General features: G+C 43.9%; 2 protein-coding genes across 3 annotated transcripts; both read right to left on the bottom strand.

Annotated features, from left to right (window-relative positions):
• Positions 1-803: 803 nt before the first annotated feature.
• Positions 804-12345, bottom strand: rnf168 (ring finger protein 168). 2 transcript variants are annotated; one of them, XM_029426957.1, is made up of 8 exons: positions 11975-12345; positions 5538-5719; positions 5130-5331; positions 3006-3076; positions 2643-2798; positions 2098-2195; positions 1796-1856; positions 804-1494 (listed from the first exon to the last, which is right to left on the bottom strand). In XM_029426957.1, the coding sequence occupies exons 2-8, from the start codon at positions 5670-5672 to the stop codon at positions 925-927; spliced, it is 1293 nt and encodes a 430-aa protein (XP_029282817.1). In that variant the 5' UTR covers positions 5673-5719; positions 11975-12345; the 3' UTR covers positions 804-924. The 2 variants fall into 2 exon arrangements, with proteins under 2 accessions (XP_029282817.1, XP_029282818.1); XM_029426958.1 differs by lacking the exon at positions 11975-12345 and adding an exon at positions 11904-11928.
• Positions 12346-18111: 5766 nt separating this feature from the next.
• On the bottom strand, positions 18112-21002 carry LOC115005138 (zinc finger protein 501-like). Its single transcript, XM_029426950.1, has 2 exons — positions 19531-21002; positions 18112-19117 (listed from the first exon to the last, which is right to left on the bottom strand). Exons 1-2 carry the CDS (start codon positions 20328-20330, stop codon positions 18340-18342), a joined length of 1578 nt encoding a protein of 525 aa, XP_029282810.1. The 5' UTR covers positions 20331-21002; the 3' UTR covers positions 18112-18339.
• Between the last annotated feature and the right edge of the window lie 215 nt (positions 21003-21217).

Here is a 21217-nt window from a genome sequence, read left to right as displayed (position 1 = left end):
GTCGTGTGTACAGGATAAACAACATAGTACAAATACAACATTTGACAGAAATTATGTTGTGTTGAAAAAGAGAAAGTTTGGATGAATCCAGGAAAATGTCAAAAAGGCTTCCCGGTGTCCAGTAGGACCAGGGCAGCAGGCGCAGCCACGATTCATGATCCTGACGTAAACTTTATCAGTGGCAACCTGCCACATGAGAGACAGACACTCCGGGGATGATGCCCCGGATGATGAGTTAGTAACATACATTTACATAAATGCATACAGATAGAGAGGGAGAAGAAGAGAGGGAGGGGAGGAGAGAGGAAGAGAAGAAAAAGGGGTTTCTTTTAGGAAGGTATTCTTTGAGCGGTGCGAGGGTCTAAGGACAGAGTGGAAGGCAAAAATAACGGAAATGCTCGTGTTTCTGTCGGGAGGTCGCATGTCGTCCACTATGATTCATTAAGTCTGCCGCGCTGTAACCGGCTGATATCATGAAGTCATCTCCAACACTACCAGCCAGACCTGAGACTAGAGCTGCAACTAAACATTCTCTATCCAGAAATCTGTACATTATTCTCCAAATTAATGGATTGGTCTATAAAATGTGAGAAATGTCCATCAGAGTCCAAGCTGACGTCTTTAAATGTCCAATGATATTCACTTTAATATAAAACAGCATTGAAAGACTTACTTTACTTTAAAGATTAATCAATGTTCTAAATAGTTGCAGATTATTTTTCTGTAACTGCAGTTTCACCTGAGACTTTCATCTTCAGGGTGTTGAGCTGCTAAAACTGTAAAAAAACAAACAAAACAAACTCTTCTGATGATTCTCCATAAAGTCTGATGGCAGTAGAGATTTTATTTAAACCAAATTTACAAAATTAGAAACTTTCAAATCAAATGTGTTTTCGCTTCTCGATCTCTGAGGCTCCAGATGTCTCAGCTGCTCAGGCTGAACATCTCAGTTAGGGTGGCCTGTTTGCTGCCTCTGCCAGGGGGGGTGGAGGAGGAAGTCTTTCTGCCGGGGGGGCTGGAGGAGGTGGAATTCTTTCTGCCGGGGGGGGCGGAGGAGGAGGTGGAAGTCTTTCTGCCGGGGGGGGCGGAGGAGGAGGTGGAAGTCTTTCTGCCGGGGGTGTTGGCGCTGCCCCTGCTGTTCTGGCGCAGCAGGTAGGGGTCGGAGGATCCTTTGCGTCGGTCGGTGGCTCTCTGCCGCTCCTCTTGATCCAGCTCCTTCTGCAGGAGCTGAGCCAGCCGCCAGTCCTCCTCCTCCTGCTGCTTTCTGCTCAGCAGCTGCTCCTCCTCCTCCCTGGAGGGGAGGCTCGCTGAGGTGGACAAAGAGTGACAGCCTCGCTTAGGGGCAGTCACCTCCTTGTCCTCTGTTGTCTCTGAGCTCTTCCTTTTGGATGATGAAGGTCCTGCATCGGCAGGCAGGCGACTCTGGAGCTGATCCTCCACAGAGGAGCTGTAGAAATCCTCCGCCTGCAGCGTCTCCTTAGAGAGGATGTTCTCCTGCAACAGGAAGTGATACGATTCTGTAAGTAGTTTTAGGTCTACGACATCAAAACATCTTTCACGGTTCAACATTGAAGTCAATCCTCTTTGACGTCTGTACCCCAAATATTTTTACACTGCTCACGCTAGAGTTGGGCAATAGTTTCTATTTTTCGATCGTCTAATCGTCGTTACTTGAGATCACCAGGGGATGGCGGCATGGCTCAGTGTCTGACAGAGCTTTTAAATACTTGTGTCGTGACTTAAGTATCGTGAAAATACCGATAATATCAGTTCTAACAGACTACAACAGGTTTACCTTGTTGGACATAAAGCTGCGGTCTGATGAGCTGCTATTAGATGCTTGAGGACACAAGAACCTGAAACAGACACACAAGACCACAAATCACATCATCAACAACATCATCATCATCATCATCATCATCTGCCGCCTTCAAATTTTCCCAGTGTTGAAGAGAAGAGTCCGTATGATCGGACTCTGATCGGTATTTAAACGTGACAGTGTTTGATAAGCTCCTCTAAACTCATGGACCTGCTTACTGGTTTTCAAGGTTCCCAGTTCATCACTTCATTGTTACCTGAAACAACAAGTTGACTTACCTCTCCATCTGTCCACCGCTGACCTCTTTCTTCTTCTTCTTCTTCACCGGAGTGACTTCAGCAGGACCAACGTTCTCCTGAGAGATGGGAGCAGAGTTCTACAGGACGAAGAGGACGAGATGTGGAGGTTAAAACTCCACTGTAGAGTTGGGTGGATGTCTGGTTCACTGGATCCAGTGTACAAGCTTAAAGCCCTTATTGGTCAGAAGCCATCTCATATTAAAGAGCAGATAGTACCCTATTACCCTACTAGAGCACTACACTCCCAGAATGCATTATTCCTCGTGGCTCCTACAGTCTCTAAAAGTACAATGGGAGCCAGAGCCTTCAGCTATCAAGCTCCTCTTCTGGGGAACCAGCTCCCAGTTTGTTCTGGAGGCAGACACCCTCTCCACATGTCAGAGCAGGCTAAAGACTTTCCTCTCTGATAAAGCTTATAGTTAGGGCTGGCTCAGGTTTGCCTTGGATAGGGCAGATCTGCAGCTTCAATGATAGACCACATTAACACTCAGTTAATACATGATACACCACATTAACAGCCTCACCAACTGGCTGCTGAGCAGGTGGGCCACCCTCTCGTCGTCCTCCCTCCTGCTGCTCTCCTCCTGCAGCAGCTCCTGCTCCTCCTGCAGCAGCCTCTGGATGAACTCTTCACTGGCTCTCCGCTCCTCCTCGTCCAGCACGCGTTTCTCCTCCGTTAGCTGACAACATTTAAAAACATGTTTTTAAATGTGTCATGTTTACATTAAATCAACACTTCTAACCCGTACAAAGTGCGGAGTTCATTAGTAGGTGGAGACTTTTATGAAGCACCAACTGTCCCTTTAACATGTCCTGATGGAAATGTGTGTATCTCAACAAGTAGCAACACTGACCTATAATTATTAATATGAAGAGAATAAACTTACTTTGGTGACCTGATCCTCATATTCCTGCTTGAGCTCTCCAGGCTGACTGACTCTGGGAAAAAAACCTGAGACTACACAGACAGAGAGACAGAGAGAGATTTAGTCCTCGGTTTCTGAAAGCTGAGACTCTGCACTTTACAGCATATATCGACTCATTACGGTAACTTCACTGTTTCACTTGTCACTTACTTGCGAAACAGCGCCTTTGTTCTGAGCGAATACACACAGAGCGCCGGAGAGACACAGACAACACCGCGGAGATATAGAGCCGGAAAACAGCGGATTTAATTAAAATGGAAGCAAGACGGTATGTAAATCAACACTTGTATTATTGCAGTGTTTCCCCTACCATTGTCTTGCCTGAAATTCAAGGTGGTTTTTTTTCTTTCTCGAATTAAAAAAAAAAATATTCTTTTTTTAATTCACAAGTCACTTTTCACATTGACAGGTGCTCTTTCATTAAATAAACTAAACACTGATGCTATTGATCTAATTTATGTGCACTTTTCAGTTTGCACTGTCTACTTTGCGCATTCACATTCTCTCCTTCGTTTTGATAAGGGTAGGGCTTCGCAGCTGACACACACACACACACACCGGAAGAAAGGAGGGGAGAACTAAATAGAAACCTCGCAATGCGCGCGCACGCAATCTCCCCACGCACAGTGAGCGCCCCTCCATAGCAGTAAACCTAGGGGAAACACTGTATTGCGTGGTGACTTGTTTAGAACAGTGTACCAAGTCTGTAAGGTTGTACTAGGTGTGTAATTGTACTTTATATGCGTAAATGTGCGCATCTTCTTCAAGTAGCCTGCGTCCTAGCAGAGGCTGTGTGCAGGCTGGAGCTGGAGAGGAGGAGGTGTCACCAGAAATCACGAGGTGTCACCAGAGATCACATTCAGGCCTGTAGATGAAGCTGTGGGGATGCTGGATGATCTGGTGATGCTGTCAGACACAGAAGCCCCTCACCACATCACACCACAAGATGGCAGACTGAGGCAGAGCCCGATGATGGACCCCAGGTGTCCAACCCCCTCTCGATATGGGAAACCCAAGACCAGGTGACATTTATTCCCACTTTGATGCTGCAGTTTTCAAACTCCTCTCTGAATACACAAGAATGCAGCCAAAAGCCTGGAGAGAGGGAGAAAGTTCATCTGGACTGAAATAACTCCAGAAGAAATGAAGAAGTCCACAGGCATGTTGCTGTACATGTCAGTTTTGGACCTGCAGAAAGATGAGCAACTTATGGTGTAAGCAAACCATTTTCCATGTGTCATTCCCTGCCACTGTCATGTCCCCAGACTGTACAGGACAGTTCATGGCCATTTGATCTAATCTTCATATGAGTGACCCAGAGAAAACAGGAGCAACAGGAACAGTCACTGGCAGTACCACCAAGACCTATGCATGTGAAGGGAAAATAAGTGAGGAGAGAATTACCCTGTGTGGGGAAAAACGCCTGGACATATTTTCCATTTTATGGCCTGTTTTTGCAGATGTAAGAGTAAAAGACTCAAAACCTTTACTGGAAATAGTTGTATACATTTCAAACTTCAAATGTAACATATTAAATCTCTTATTCATGTACAACTGCAGTGTTTTTTGTTCACTAAACCACTAAACTCAAATTCCGCTTTTGTGTTTCTCTTCACTTTAAACTGTTATTACACTCTCATAACATACAATAAATTGTAAATGACTGCCAGATATGGAAAATTCCAGGTATTGTTGGAAAATGGGCAAAAGCACTTACTCACAGGACATTTTCTGACCTTTTTAGTCAAAATAAGCTAAAAAGTCCAGGCGAAAATGTTGAGGCTTTTTAGGCTTAGGTGTTAAAGGGTTAACCTTTTAATCAGAGAGGAGGAGACCTCTGTGGAGGATTCTGCTGCTGAACCAGGAACACTGAAGGAATCCTAACGGAAGAAGAACTCCCATGATGCACCGCTGCTTTATCACGTGAAAATAACAGATTATGAGTTTTACTGAATTAATCAGCAGGTTTTATCTTGTTTCATATGAAGTTCTTCATTCACTTGATCAATAAACCGATTTATCAACACGCCACACCTGCGGATCAATTACATAATTAAAATGATGGGATGTTGACTGTGTTGGTACCTCCCGGGTCGTCCTCGGCGACGGCATCCTGCCCGTTGAGGCGGCGCTGACACTGCAGAGGGAAGCAGGTCTGAAGCTGCGTCCACAGCTTCTGATCCACCAGCGTGTTCTTCCTGCTGTGCAGCCGAGCCCAGGTGGAAACTCTCTTCCGGCAGAGCGGGCAGCACAGCGTGGTTTTATCCACCGACTCCAGGAAACACTCCTGACAACACACAGAAAATAACTCTTAACATGAGGAAACACTCCCGGCACTGACTTGGTAACGAAGTATCGGTTTTCGTGACGTCCCTATTTACACAGGTTTACATTGGGGCACCAAAAATATGCTCTGGTATTACGGACACCAGATTTAGGGGTTTGGTTGCCCCTGGTTACTTTGCAAAAGGTGTGTGTGTGTGTGTGTGTTACCTTGCAGAAGGTGTGTGTGCAGGGCAGTGTCACCGGCTCCATAAAGATCTCCAGACACACAGGACAGCGGCAGTCGTCCAGAGAAAGCTCCGCCCCTCTGCCCACCACCCCGCCTCTGTCTGACACCGGGGCCATCTTTCTTCTTCTTCTAGTTTCCAGCTCTGCTCAGTCAGGAGAGCAGCCTGGAGGAGGAACACACTGAGCATTTTAAAAGTCTTCTCCACTTTCCTTCATCATCTCTAATACAATAACAGTAATAACATTTACATTATTCAAAAGAAAAGCAGCAAATTGTTTAAATAGTTTCACTTTCATTTTCTGTCAATCGAATAATTGATTAATGCACTTGTCGTTCAGCTGGGGAGTTTAATTTATAACAAAAGATTTGATAAAATACCAGAATACTGCTACTTATACTACTAACAAGAATCCCCATTGACACTGAAAACCTACCTGTTTCGACAGCACCTTGGCTAATTAATTAATTAAATTATATATATATATATATATATATATATATATATATAAAAAATTCTTATTTCTGTATGTTGCACTTAAAATGATTTCAGCTGTTTGAAGCTTAAGTTCTTGCAGGGTTCTTATTGTTCGGAGTTGTATCTTCATGAATGTTTATACTTATTGTCGTTTTGGACAAAAGCGTCAGCAAAATTAAATATAATGTAAAAGAATACTACTACCAATACTGCTAACCAGAATACTACAACTGATACTGCCCCAGAACCCCAGAACCCGCTTCTCCACAGTCAAAAACCTCCTCCAGCCCCGTGCCAACAGCTTCACTACATCGCCTCCTGCTTTGTGCGACTCATTCCTCCAGTTTTTCACAGACAAAATCAACAACATTAATAGCTCACTTTCCCCTGTACCCCACCTAGAAGCGCCTACCCCAGCTTCCACCACTGTGCCTTTTCACCCAATCTCCCTGGACCTCCTAATCCCCCCCTCCCCACTGCCGCCTCTCCCAGTTCAACCTGGTTACCCCTCCTGAGCTCCTCCAACTGATCAGCTCCTCCAAACCCACAACCTGCTCCCTTGACCCTCTTCCAACTCCACTACTGAAGTCCTGCCTCCCTGTCCTATGCCCCTACCTCACTCACCTCTTCAACTCCTTGCTGTCCCATGGAACTGTCCCCTCAGCCTTAAAAACTGCAGCGATCACCCCAATCCTCAAAAAACCCAGTCTGGATCCCTCCTCCCTCAACAACTACTGCCCAATCTCAAACCTCCCTTTCCTGTCAAAAACATTGGAACACATTGTTGCCAAACAACTCCATTCCCACCTCCATGCCAATCACCTTTTTGAACCCCTCCACATCACAGAAACGGCACTACTCAAAGTCCTCAACGACCTCCTCACCTCTGCTGATACCGGTTCCCTCAATATCCTAATCTTCCTTGAACACTCCTTTGCCACAGCGCCAGTCACCCAAGGTTCAGTACTCGGCCCCCTTCTCTTCACAATCTACATCCTCCCCCTCGGTCACTGCAAACATGAACACTCTTCATAAGAAAGGGCAGAGTCGTCTGTACTTTCTGAGAAGGCTGGGGTCCTTCAAAATATGCAACAATCTGCTGTTGATGTTCTACCAGTCTGTGGTGGCCAGTGCTCTCTTCTATGCTGTGGTGTATTGGGGAGGAAGCAGCAAGAAGAGGGACGCTGGGCGGCTGGACAGACTGGTGAGGAGGGCTGGCTCTGTAGTGGGCACAGAGCTGGACTCCCTGGTAGCAGAGAGAAGCACCCTTGACAAACTGTTATCCATCCTGGACAACGTCCACCACCCTCTGCACAGCACATTCACCAGGCAGAGGAGCGTGTTCAGCGGCAGACTACTGTCCCGCTCCACAGACAGGCTCAATAACTATTTTGTCCCCCTGGCCATAAGACTGTACAACTCCTCCAGTGATGGCCGGGGGATTCCAACATTTTAAACATTTCATACAAACCATAAAACAAAAACAGTTCTCAATGTTGCAAAATTACTTTTGTAATTATTTACAGTCTGTATTTTTACTTTTGTATTTATAATGTACAGCAGGGGTGTCAAACTCATTTTAGTTCAGGGGCCACATGCAGCCCAATTTGATCTAAAGTGGGCCGGACCAGTAAAATCATACCATAATAACCTGTAAATAACTCCAAATGTTCCCCTTTGTTTTAGTACAAAAACGTACAAGTACATTCTGAAAATATTCACATTTAATTAACTATATTTTTACAAAACATTATGATCAAAACAACTCGTCAAGCTATAGAAATCATTTTTAAATGTACATTCATTTCCACATCTGTGTAGTAATCCTGATCACCTGAACTGACACCACAGCACACAAACTAAAGTGGGAACTATTAAGGAAGAAGGTTAAGTTATCCACCTGCCTTGTAAATGTATAAAATGTATACATAAAAAATACATAAAAGTTGTGGCTCTTTGTACTGCAGCTGCTGACTGACATTATGTCACAATGTTCAATGTCTTAAAATATTTCCAAAGTAAGTATTCATTTTCACAGAAATATATTGTTCTTGGTACAAAAGTGTCTGAAGCAGCATTTGCAATAAGTGTAGTATGGCAGGCTATAGGTAACGTCTTCATCACTGAGGAGGCAGTCACACTGACGGTGACTCAGACCTCTGGCTCGGATGAAATTAGCAGTTCGGAAAACCACTGCCATGACGTGATCCATTTTTAGCGACCTGCAACACAATGCTTCCTGGTGCAAAATACAGTGAAATGTCCAAAAACCATGTCCTCCATTTGCAGCCTGTACTTTCTCCCTGAATTTTGTCACAACACCTGCTTTTTCCCCGATCATTGATGGCGCGCCATCTGTAGCCACGCTAACAGCACGGGCCCAGTCCACTCCGACCCGGTCCAGTGCGCCAACGAGAGCGTTGAAAATGTCATTTGCTGTTGTGGTGTCCGTCATAGGCACCAACTCAAGGAACTCCTCAGTGACGGTCAAAGTCTCATCAACACCACGAATGAATGTGGCCAGTTGAGCAACATCCAAAATGTCCGTGCTCTCATCAACCGAAAATGCAACAAATGACTTGACTTTGTGCTTCATCTGGCTGTTTAACTCTGCAGAAACATCTGAAATCCTATCTGCCAGTGTTTCTCGTCAGGCTAATGTTGGCAAAAGCCTGTCGCTTCTCAGGGCACACGAATTCTGCAGCCTTCAGCATGCATGTTTTCACAAACTCACCCTCACAGTCTGGCTTTGATGCTAATGCTATTTCACTAGCAATAAGGTAGCTTTCACTGCTGCATCGCCGATATCTCGTCTACGGGTAACAACAGACTGCTGCTTCTTCAGACCCGCTAACAATTCATGTATCTTCTCTCTTCTCAGTTGTCCTTGCAAGCTGTTGTATTTTTCGCCATGATGAGTCTCATAGTGGCGCCGAATATTATATTCTTTGAGCACTGAAACCTGCCGCGAACACAACGAGCACACAGCTTCACACTCACCTCTGTGAATAAATGGGAAACGGTCAATTTTTCTTGGAAAACTCTTCATTCCGTGTCCACTTTTCTCCTATTTTGTGTAATGACGGTGCCACAGAGTGTAATGTTGACAGAACCCGCCAGCTCCAGAAGTTCTTCACCGGCAGCTCCAGCATCAACAGTTTGCTTGCTTGACAGTGTTGTGTGCGACCCCCAGTGGACACATTTGAAATAACAGTTACTTTCATTGAAAAATTGCAGTTAATGTCTTCTCTGTAATCTTTATACTTTTCAAAATCATCCCGCGGGCCGGATTGGACCCTCTGGCGGGCCGTATGTTTGACACCCCTGATTTACAGCCTTTATCGCTTATTCTTTTTAAATTGTACTTACTTTTTAATGGAGGGAGGGGGGGGGGGGGATATGTGTAATGTTAAATAATTATATAATGTATAATGTCTTCAAGCTACTGGATGCATACATTTCCCTCGGGATGAATAAAGTATCTATCTATCTATACTCCGCCACTTCAACCTGGACTTCCACTGCTATGCTGACGACACTCAGATCTACCTCAGCACCAAATCACCCCATAACCCACTCCTCTCCCACATCGAATCATGACTCACAGCCATAAAGGACTGGATGCAACACAACTTCCTCAAACTTAACAGCAACAAAACTGAACTCCTTCTCATCAGCTCCAAATCCACACTCAGCAAAACCTCCAACCTGACACTCACCATTGACGGCACCACTGTTTCCCCCTCCCCTCAGGGACGCAACCATGGCGTGATCTTTGACTCCACCCTCTCCCTTGAGCCCCATATTGTCAAAACTTCCTTTTTCCACCTCTGCAATATTGTAAAAATCAAACCGTCGCTCACCCGTCCAGCAGCTGAAAGACTGACTCACGCCTTCATTTCTCCCCGCCTTGACTACTGTAACTCCCTACTATATGGCATCACCGCAAGCTCCAACAACAGACTCCAACTGGTCCAGAACTCCGCCGCCCGACTCCTCACACACACCAAATCTTGGCACCACATCACCCCAGTCCTCAAAGAACTCCACTGGCTACCTGTTTCCCTCCAAATCAACTACAAACTCCTGGTCCTCACTTACAAAGCCCTCCACCACCTAGCCCCCTCCTATCTCACTGACCTCATCTCCCCATACCAACCATGGGGTCCCTCAGATCCACCTCTGCTGGTCTCCTTTCCACCTCCAAATCCAACCTGTGCAGCTTTGGAGACAGAGCCTTCTCCAGGGCAGCACCCAGGCTCTGGAACTCCCTCCACCAAGACATCCGTGACTCTCAGTCCCTCTCCATATTTCAGTCCCGCATCAAGACGCACCTCTTCTTAACTATCATTTAACCCGTTAACCGTATATATTTTTTTCTTCTCTCGTCCTAACCCCTCCCCCCACCTCCCCTACTATTGTAAAGCGGCTTTGAGGTCTTGAAAAGCGCTATATAAATTCAATTTATTATTATTATTATTATTATTATTAATAATACTGCTAACCAGAATACTACTGCTACTGCTTCTAATACCGCTAACCAGAATACTACTGATACTAATACTGCTAACCAGAATACTACTACTACTGCTAACCAGAATACTACTACTGATTCTGCTACTAATACCGCTAACCAGAATACTACTGATACTAATACTGCTAACCAGAATACTACTACTACTACTGCTAACCAGAATACTACTACTGATTCTGCTACTAATACCGCTAACCAGAATACTACTGATACTAATACTGCTAACCAGAATACTACTACTACTACTGCTAACCAGAATACTACTACTGATTCTGCTACTAATACCGCTAACCAGAATACTGCTGATACTAATACTGCTAACCAGAATACTACTACTACTACTGCTAACCATAATACTACTACTGATTCTGCTACTAATACCGCTAACCAGAATACTGCTGATACTAATACTGCTAACCAGAATACTACTACTACTACTGCTAACCATAATACTACTACTGATTCTGCTACTAATACCGCTAACCAGAATACTGCTGATACTAATACTGCTAACCAGAATACTACTACTACTACTACTGCCAACCATAATACTACTACTGATTCTGCTACTAATACCGCTAACCAGAATACTACTGATACTAATACTGCTAACCAGAATACTACTACTACTACTACTACTACTACTGCTAACCAGAATACTACTACTGATTCTGCTACTAATACCGCTAACCAGAATACTACTGATACTAATACTGCTAACCAGAATACTACTACTACTACTGCTAACCATAATACTACTACTGATTCTGCTACTAATACCGCTAACCAGAATATTACTGATACTAATACTGCTAACCAGAATACTACTACTACTGCCAATCAGAATATTACTGATACTAATACCGCTAACCAGAATATTACTGATACTAATACTACTAACCAGAATACTAATACGTTGTTCATTTATTAAGAGGAACCATTAGCCATATTTAAGGAATAAATAGTGATAACATCATAACGTTCTTCAAGAAGAGCCTAAAAACCTTTCTTTAAAAAAAAAAGGCTTTTCTTAAAACCATGTGTTGTTGTTGTCTTGTATTCTGTAGCACCTTGAGATTTCCTTTAGCCATGAAAGGCACTTTATAAATAAAGTTTATTATTTGTATTATTATTATTAACGATAGCTGACGTCCTCCCTAATGATGAGAACAGATGTATCAATAAATAACTCAGAGTGTAATCCGTCACAAACATGTCAGACAAACTGTTCAAGTAAAAACACTGAGCAGAAACAAACGAGTTTTAAATCGATGTTAAATCACAGCAGCAGAAGTTTGAGATAATGTTAGCAGCTAGTTAGCTTCGTACGAGACTCACCTGAAGTGACAATAAATATGAACTTCTAATGCTGTGACTATAACATGCGCACACACCTGAGCTCTGCTCACCTGGATCTGTGATACTTGATGATGAAGTTAAAGTTAGCTCCCCGGCTAACCTCAGAGCTAACCTCAAACCGCAGCAGGCCGATGTGTTTGTGTGTTAGCGGCTAACAGTTAGCACTTCACTGCTCCAGCTAAGAGCTAAGCGCTAATAGTTAAACTGCAAATACCGTTTGGAGCCTCACAGAGCTTCACCGGAGACTGACCAGAGCTTCACCGGAGACTGACGGGAGACTGACCGGAGACTGACCGGAGCTTCACCGGAGACTGACCGGAGACTGACCGGAGCTTCACCGGAGACTCAGTAATACCGTCAAAAGTAACAACCATGATAATCACCCGCGTGAATCAACTGTTGACACAGTGCGCCTGCGCAGACTGTGTGCTGCTTTCCAGGACAGTCGTAAATTAAATATAAAATGCTATTTAAAAAATATTACAGTACACTTCCTGTACTAATGTACACATCCTGCATTAAAGTACACATCATGTACTAATGTACACATCTTGCACTAAAGTACACATCCTGTTCTAAAGTACACATCCTGCATTAAAGTACACATCCCGCACTAAAGTACACATCATGTATTAATGTACACATCCTGCATTAAAGTACACATCCTGCACTAAAGTACACATCATGTATTAATGTACACATCCTGCATTAAAGTACACATCCTGCACTAAAGTACACATGTATTAATGTACACATCCTGCATTAAAGTACACATCCTGCGCTAAAGTACACATCCTGTTCTAATGTACACACCCTGCACTAAAGTACACATCCTGTTCTAAAGTACACTTCCTGTACTAATGTACACACCCTGCACTAAAGTACACATCAGGTACTAATGTACACTTCCTGTACTAATGTACACACCCTGCACTAAAGTACACCCGTTGGTATCTGGCGTTGCAACTTCAAGGTGATCCACAGGCCGGGTAACCGGATGGTTGTGGCTGATTTTCTCTCTCGCTCGGCGGAGGGGGGGGGGAGTTAGCTTGCGGCCGGCGGGCTCCCGGCCTGAGTCGGGCGGTGGTGGTGTGTGGTTAGGACGCTGGCTGCTGGGGAGAGACAGGAGTGTCCCATGCATTAAAGTACACATCCTGCATTAAAGTACACATCCTGTAATAATGTACACATCATGCATTAAAGTACACATCCTGCAACAAAGTACACATCCTGCATTAAAGTACACATCCTGCATTAAAGTACACATCCTGCATTAAAGTACACATCCTGCAACAAAGTACACATCCTGCATTAATGTACACATCCTGCATTAATGTACACATCATGCATTAAAGTACACATCCTGCAACAAAGTACACATCCTGCATTAAAGTACACATCCTGCATTAAAGTACACATCCTGCTTTAATATATCATATATTTATATATAATATATATAAATATGATATAAATATGATATATTATATGCATATAATATATATATCTATATAATATATCATATATTTATATCATATATTTATATATATTATATGCATATGATATATCATATTTATATCATAAATCATATATTTAAATGATTTAAATATGTATATAATATATCATATATTTATAGATAATAATAATAAGCACTTTTCATACAAGAATTGCAGTCCAAAGTGCTTCACAGCAAAAACATAAAAATTAGTACATGATTAGACAGAATAAGAGCATTTACAGTACAATAATCAAGTGTTAATGTACATGAGTGTGAAGTAGCATTAAAAATAGCATGAAATAGCAGAATTATAATTGTATAAAATAGCATTGAAAATCATGCCTAGTTTCCCTATCTGTGCCGTACTTAACGACCCTACTGAAATCACATTCTTCACACCGTTCTTGTAAATGTTTTAAACTATCAGAGCCATATTTTGAAAGCATGAGATCAACAATGGGCGCCTGTGGCCTTTGAACTGGTTTACTCCCTTTCCTACCCATTCTTGGTGGTCTTCGTACTTTTTACGTTTACAGCGTCAGCCTCTTTATTGACCTATTAACGTTTAAAACACAGACGTCTCCGTGAGTCCAGATTCTTTTGGCAAAATCTAGGTTTAAAGCTTGTTTCATAAACAAACCCCAGTTTGTTAAATATATACATATATATATATATACATATATATATATATATATATGCATATACATACATATATATATATATATATGCATATACATATATATATACATATACACATATATATACCTATACACATATATATAGACACATACATATACATACATATATACACATACATATATATACATACATACAGGACTGTCTCAGAAAATTAGAATATTGTGATAAAGTTCTTTATTTTCTGTAATGCAATTAAAAAAACAAAAATGTCATACATTCTGGATTCATTACAAATCAACTGAAATATTGCAAGCCTTTTATTATTTTAATATTGCTGATTATGGCATACAGCTTAAGAAAACTCAAATATCCTATCTCTAAATATTAGAATATCATGAAAAAGTATACTAGTAGGGTGTTCAACGAATCACTTGAATCGTCTAATTAACTCGAAACACCTGCAAGGGTTTCCTGAGCCTTGAAAAACACTCAGCTTGGTTCAGTAAACTAAATCACAAGTATGGGGAAGACTGCTGATCTGACTGCTGTCCAGAGGACCATCATTGACACCCTCCATCAGGAGGGTAAGACACAAAAAGAAATTTCTCAAAGAGCAAGCTGTTCACAGAGTGCAGTTTCAAAGCACATCCACAAAAAGTCTGTTGGAAGGGGGAAATGTGGCAGGAAACGCTGCACAACCAAAAGAGATGACCGCAGCCTTAACAGCATTGTGAAGAAGAGTCGCTTCCAGAATTTGGGGGAGCTTCAAAGACAGTGGACTGAAGCTGGAGTCCAGGTATCAAAAGCCACTGTTCACAGACGTGTCCGGGAAATGGGCTACAATAGCCGTATTCCCATGGTCAAGCCACTTCTGAACTCAAGACAACGGAAGAAGCGTCTGACTTGGGCTATGGAAAAGAAGCACTGGACAGTTGCAGAGTGGTCCAAAGTCCTCTTTTCAGACGAAAGCAAGTTTTGTATTTCATTTGGAAGTCAAGGCGCCAGAGTCTGGAGAAAGGCTGGAGAGGAGCAAAATCCAAGTTGCTTGAAATCCAGTGTGAAGTTCCCACAGTCAGCGATGGTTTGGGGAGCCATGTCAGCTGCTGGTGTTGGTCCACTGTGTTTCATCAAGCCCAGAGTAAATGCAGCTGTGTACCAAGAGATTTTAGAGCACTACATGCTTCCGTCTGCTGAAAAGCTCTATGGAGATGAGGAATTCATTTTCCAGCATGATCTGGCACCTGCCCACAGTGCCAAAACCACCAGTAACTGGTGTACTGACCATGGCATTACTGTCCTCGATTGGCCTGCCAATTCCCCTGACCTGAACCCCATAGAGAATATGTGGGGTATTGTGAAGAAGAAGCTGAAAGACACCAGACCCAACAATGCTAATGAGCTAAAGGCCGCTATTGAAGCATCCTGGGCATCCATAACACCTCAGCAATGCCACAGGCTGATTGCCTCCATGCCACGCCGCATTGATGCAGTAATCCGTGCAAAAGGATTCCCAACCAAGTACTGAGTGCATTAATGGACATTTTCAAATGTTGATTTTGTTTTGCTGTTATAAATCTTTTTTTTTTACTTGGTCTGAGGAACTATTCTAATTTTTTTAGATAGGATTTTTGAGTTTTCTTAAGCTGTAAGCCATAATCAGCAATATTAAAATAATAAAAGGCTTGCAATATTTCAGTTGATTTGTAATGAATCCAGAATGCATGACATTTTTTTTTTTTTTTTAAATTGCATTACAGAAAATAAAGAACTTTATCACAATATTCAAATTTTCTGAGACAGTATACGTATACATACATCCATCGTCTACCGCTTAAACCGGGGTCGGGTCGCGGGGGCAGCAGCTCCAGTAAGGAACCCCAATCTTCCCTTCTCCGGGCCACATCCTCCAGCTCCGAATGGGGGATCCTGAGGCGTTCCCAGGCCAGTGAGGAGATATAATCTCTCCACGGAGTCCTGGGTCTTCCCCGGGGTCTCCTCCCAGCAGGACGTGCCTGGAACACCTCCATAGGGAGGCGCCCAGGTGGCATCCTTACTAGATGTCCGGACCACCTCAACTGGCTCCTTTCAACGTAAAGGAGCAGCGGCTCTACTCCGAGTCTCTCACGGATGGCTGGGCTTCTCACCCTATCTCTAAGGGAGACGCCAGCCACCCGTCTGAGAAAACCCATTTCGGCCGCTTGTACCCGTGATCTCGTTCTTTTGGTCATGACCCAGCCTTCATGACCATAGGTGAGGGTAGGAACGAAGATCGACCGGTATATTGAGAGCTTTGCCTTCTGGCTCAGCTCTCTTTTCGTAAACAACGGTGCGTGAAAATTGACTGTAATACCGCCCCCGCTGCTCCGATTCTCCGGCCAATCTCTCGCTCCATCGTCCTCTCACTCGCGAACAAGACCCTGAGATACTTGAACTCCTTCACTTGGGGTAATGGCTCATTCCCTACCCGGAGTAGGCAATCCACCGGTTTCCTGCTGAGAGCCATGGCCTCAGATTTAGAGGTGCTTATCCTCATCCCAACCGCTGCACACTCGGCTGCGAACCGATCCAGTGACTGTTGAAGGTCACAGACCGATGATGCCATAAGGAGCACATCATCTGCAAAGAGCAGCGATGAGATCCTCAGGTCACCGAACTGCAACCCCTCTCCTCCACGACTACGTCTCGATATCCTATCCATGAAAATCACGAACAGGATTGGTGATAAAGCACAGCCCTGGCGGAGGCCAACCTTCACTGGAAACGAGTCCGACTTACTGCCGAGTATCTGGACACAACTCTCGCTTTGGGCGTACAGGGATTGGATGGCCCTCAAAAGTGACCCCCTCACCCCATACTCCCGCAGCACCTCCCACAGTATCACCCGGGGGACCCGGTCATACGCCTTCTCCAGATCCACAAAACACATGTAGACCGGATGGGCGTACTCCCAGGCCCCCTCCAGGATCCTTGCAAGAGTAAAGAGTTGGTCTGTTGTTCCACGACCAGGACGGAATCCGCATTGTTCCTCTTCAATCAGAGGTTCGACTACCGGCCGAACCCTCCTTTCCAGTACCTTGGAGTAGACTTTACCAGGGAGGCTGAGAAGTGTGATACCCCTGTAGTTGGCACACACTCTCTGATTCCCCTTTTTAAATAGGGGAACCACCACCCCGGTCTGCCAACCCCTAGGCACTGTCCCAGACTTACACGCAATGTTGACGAGGCGTGTCAACCAAGACAACCCCTCAACACCCAAAGCCTTCAGCATTTCTGGACGGATCTCATCAACCCCTGCGACTTTGCCACTGTGGAGTTGTTTGACTACCTCAGTGACTTCCATCAGGGAAATTGACGATGATCCCCCATCAGCTTCCAGCTCTGCCTCCATCATAGATATATACGTATGTATATATACATACGTATATATATACGTATATATATATGTGTATATGTATATATATATATATACATACATATATATATACATATGTATATATACGTATATATATATGTGTATATGTATATATACATATATATATGTGTGTATATATATATATATTGGTGTATATATATATACGTATATATATATATACGTATATATATATATACTTATATATATATACGTATATATATACGTAGATATCTATATATATATATACAGCGTATCTTTCATAATTATATATATATATATATATATATCCGTCTCTCTCTCTCCCTCCTCCCTATCTCTCTCTCTCTCTCTCTCTCTCTCTCTCTCTCTCTCCGTCTCTCTCTCTCTCTCCCCTCTCTCTCTCTCTCTCTCTCTCTCTGTCTGTTCTCTCTATCTCTCTCCGTCTCTATATATATCTCTATATATCTCTATCTATATATATATGTATTAATATATATATATATATATTATACAATATATACAGATGTATATATTAGTATTAACAGATGTATATATTAGTATTATTATTAACAGATGTATATATTAGTATTATTATTATCAGATGTATATATTATCAATAACAATACTGGACACAGACAGCAGAAAACAAACACAACAACTGATTTAAGTTTTAAAGTTTTAAATTTCTTCACATGAAAATATAAGAATAATACTGGATCATTCATAAAATACTACAAACTAGAATTTCATCATATGCTTTTCAGCCATACAGTTTTTACAGATGTTAGTTTTTAAATATTAAAATGAAAGAAATCCAGGAAAAGTATTTTAGACGTGTTCTTCAGAGATCTTTGGAGCTGTTCCAGTCTTTATGCTAAGCTAGGCTAACCCTACTGGTGCGTGAAGCCGTCACTCCACGAGAACACATCCTTCTGCTTCCTGCGTCTGCCGGCCTGCAGCTCGTCTCCGCAGCGGTGCTTCTTCAGCTGCCGGGAGTCGGAGAAGCCCTGGCCGCAGCGCTCGCAGGCGTACAGCTTCACGCCCGTGTGGATCTGCATGTGAGACTTGAGCTGGTTGGACTGCCTGAACTTCCTGCTGCACACGCCGCACTCGTAGGGTTTCTCCCCGGTGTGCACCAGCAGATGGCGGTGGTAGTTCTGCGGCGTCCTGAACTCTTTGCTGCACTGTTCACAGCGGTGAGGTTTGACTCCGGTGTGGAGGAGCTCGTGCTGCTTCAGCTGCGACATGAGCAGGAAACCTTTCTCGCAGACGGCGCAGACGTGCGGCCGGTCGCCACTGTGCTGCCTCAGGTGGTACAGGTACAGGTGCCGCAGGTGGAAGGACTTCCCGCAGGTGTCGCAGCTGAACTCTTTGTTCTCCGCGTGGCTCTTCTCGTGCGTTCTCAGTGTGGTGCCGCTGCTGAAGCTTTTCAGACAGGTCTTACAGCTGTAGGGTTTCGCTCCGGCCGGCCGCCGTCTCCCTGCCGCGCCACCCGCCTTCTGGCGGTCCTTGTTGTCGTGGACAAGCTGCTGGTGCTTCTGCAGCTGGCAGTTGTAGAAGAATGTCTTCCCGCAGAGGTCGCACATGAAGGGCTTCTCCACGCCGTGAACCAGCATGTGGGTCTTCAGAGCCCACGTCCCCGAGAAGCCATCGCCACACTTCTCACACCTGAGAGGACAAACAGGAAGTTAGCGCCGCGTCATGGACGACCGCTCTAACTTGATTTCAGTCCGTCTGTGAGCAGGAATGCAGATTAATGAAGATTTAATGCTGACGCAAAAGACAAAAAAAGTTTAACTTTAACTCTCGGAGCGGCTCGGAGGCATGAACTCCATTAACATCGAGAGAAAGTTCAGTTTCAAAATATAAAATATTCAAAAATATTAAATCACATTGTGTTTCCTCCTTCAGAGATAGAAAGTGGCTCAGTTTGAAAGCAGATACTGGTATCAATTATGTATAATAATATAAATACTAAAGGTTTGTTATTAATGCATAATAATGTAAATACTGAAAGTTTGTTATTAATGTATAATAATATAAATACTGAAGGTCAGTTATTGCAGTAATAATGTAAACACCTGAAGGGTTTCTCTCCGTTGTGCAGTCGCAGGTGTCTCTGGAAGTTGTACTTGAGGCCAAAGCTCAGGCCGCAGGTCTGACACACGAAGGGTTTCTCCCCAGAGTGCACTACGCGGTGCTGCAGCAGCCCCATCTTGCACTTGAAGGCCTTGTCGCACTCACAGCACTTGTACGGTCGGTCCTCGGAGTGTGACCTCTTGTGGACGCGCAGGTTGCTGGCGGTGGAGAAGCTCTTCCCGCAGGACGGGCAGGGGTACGGCCGTGCGCCAGTGTGGACCGTCTGGTGCTCGCGGAGGCTCTTCTTCCTGGTGAAGCCTTTGCCACAGACGTCGCACATGAAGGGCTTGACCTGGGCGTGTGACACCTCGTGGTAGCGCAGCGCGGCGGCCGAGGTGAAGGTGCGCTCGCAGACATGGCACTGCAGCGGCGCTTTGTCCAGCCGATGAGACACCTGGTGCACGCGTAGCTGCCGCAGCAGCCTGAACTTCCTGTTGCACTGGTCGCAGCGCAACAGTTTGTCGGGGTCGCTCTCCTGAGCCTCCCGCAGCTGGTGGCTCAGCACGTGTTTCTGCAGACTCTTGGCCTTGTAAAAACCTTTATCGCAGGAGCTGCAGGGAAATGGCTTCAGATGACAGGACACATGTTTCCTCAGCTGGTGTTTCTGATGAAAACCTTTGTTACACAGCTCACAGAAAAACCTCTTCTCTTTGTACAGCTCTCTCCTCCTCCTCCTCTCCTGCTCCTTCTGCTGCTCTCCCACCACTGCACAGGAAAACATACATACAAAAGGTATTATCATGTAACGTGTAAATACATGTATATGTATGCATGTATGTCTATATACACAGTCCCCTCCAAACCTAGTGGAACAGCGAGGCCAATTTCTTTATTTTTGCTGTACACTGAAAACAATTGGGTTTGACAACAAAAGATCTCTCAGCTTCTATTTTCAGATATTTACATCTAGATCTGTTAAACAACTTAGAAGATAGCATCGTTAATTAACGGAACACCACATTTTTAGGTGAACAAAAGTATAACAGAGACCTAATATTTAGTTACAAATCCTTTGCTTGCAATAACTGCATCAAGCCTGTGACCCATTGACATCCCCAAACCTTTTTTGTGATGCCTTTCCAGGCTTTCACCGCAGCCTCTTTCAGTTGTTTGTTTAGGGGGGTTTCTCCCTTCAGTCTCCTCTTTAGCAGGTACAATGATCACTAGAGTTTCAGTCTGGAGCTTGACTTGGCCAGTTTAAAACCATTTTTGGCCAGTTTCCATTTCTTTCCCCTGATAAACTCCTTGGTTGTTTTGGCAGTGTGTTTTAGGTCGTTGTCTTGCTCCATGATTACATTACATTACATTACAGTTCATTTAGCTGACGCTTTTGTCTAAAGCGACTTACAAAAGCGCAAACAATCATGAGAATACAATTCCGTACAGCAAGAATCCTGCAAGTACATTAGCTTCAAATAGGTACAATCCTTTAAGTGCAGAACAATAGCTTCAAATAAGCCAAACCAATATAAGTGCAACATACAAAGAACAGTTTTCTTTCCATTTTTCTTTCATGCGGCGAAGTGCAATCGAAACAGGTGAGTTTTCAGTCTGACGGAAGGTGTGAAGACTGTACCTGATGACCTGATTATCAATGGAGGGTCTTTCCACATTTTGGAGTCAGGATAG

Source organism: Cottoperca gobio, unplaced genomic scaffold, assembly GCF_900634415.1.
Source record: "Cottoperca gobio unplaced genomic scaffold, fCotGob3.1 fCotGob3_267arrow_ctg1, whole genome shotgun sequence".
In the NCBI taxonomy this organism is placed as follows: domain Eukaryota; kingdom Metazoa; phylum Chordata; class Actinopteri; order Perciformes; family Bovichtidae; genus Cottoperca; species Cottoperca gobio.
This window is presented reverse-complemented; position numbering and strand designations above follow the sequence as displayed.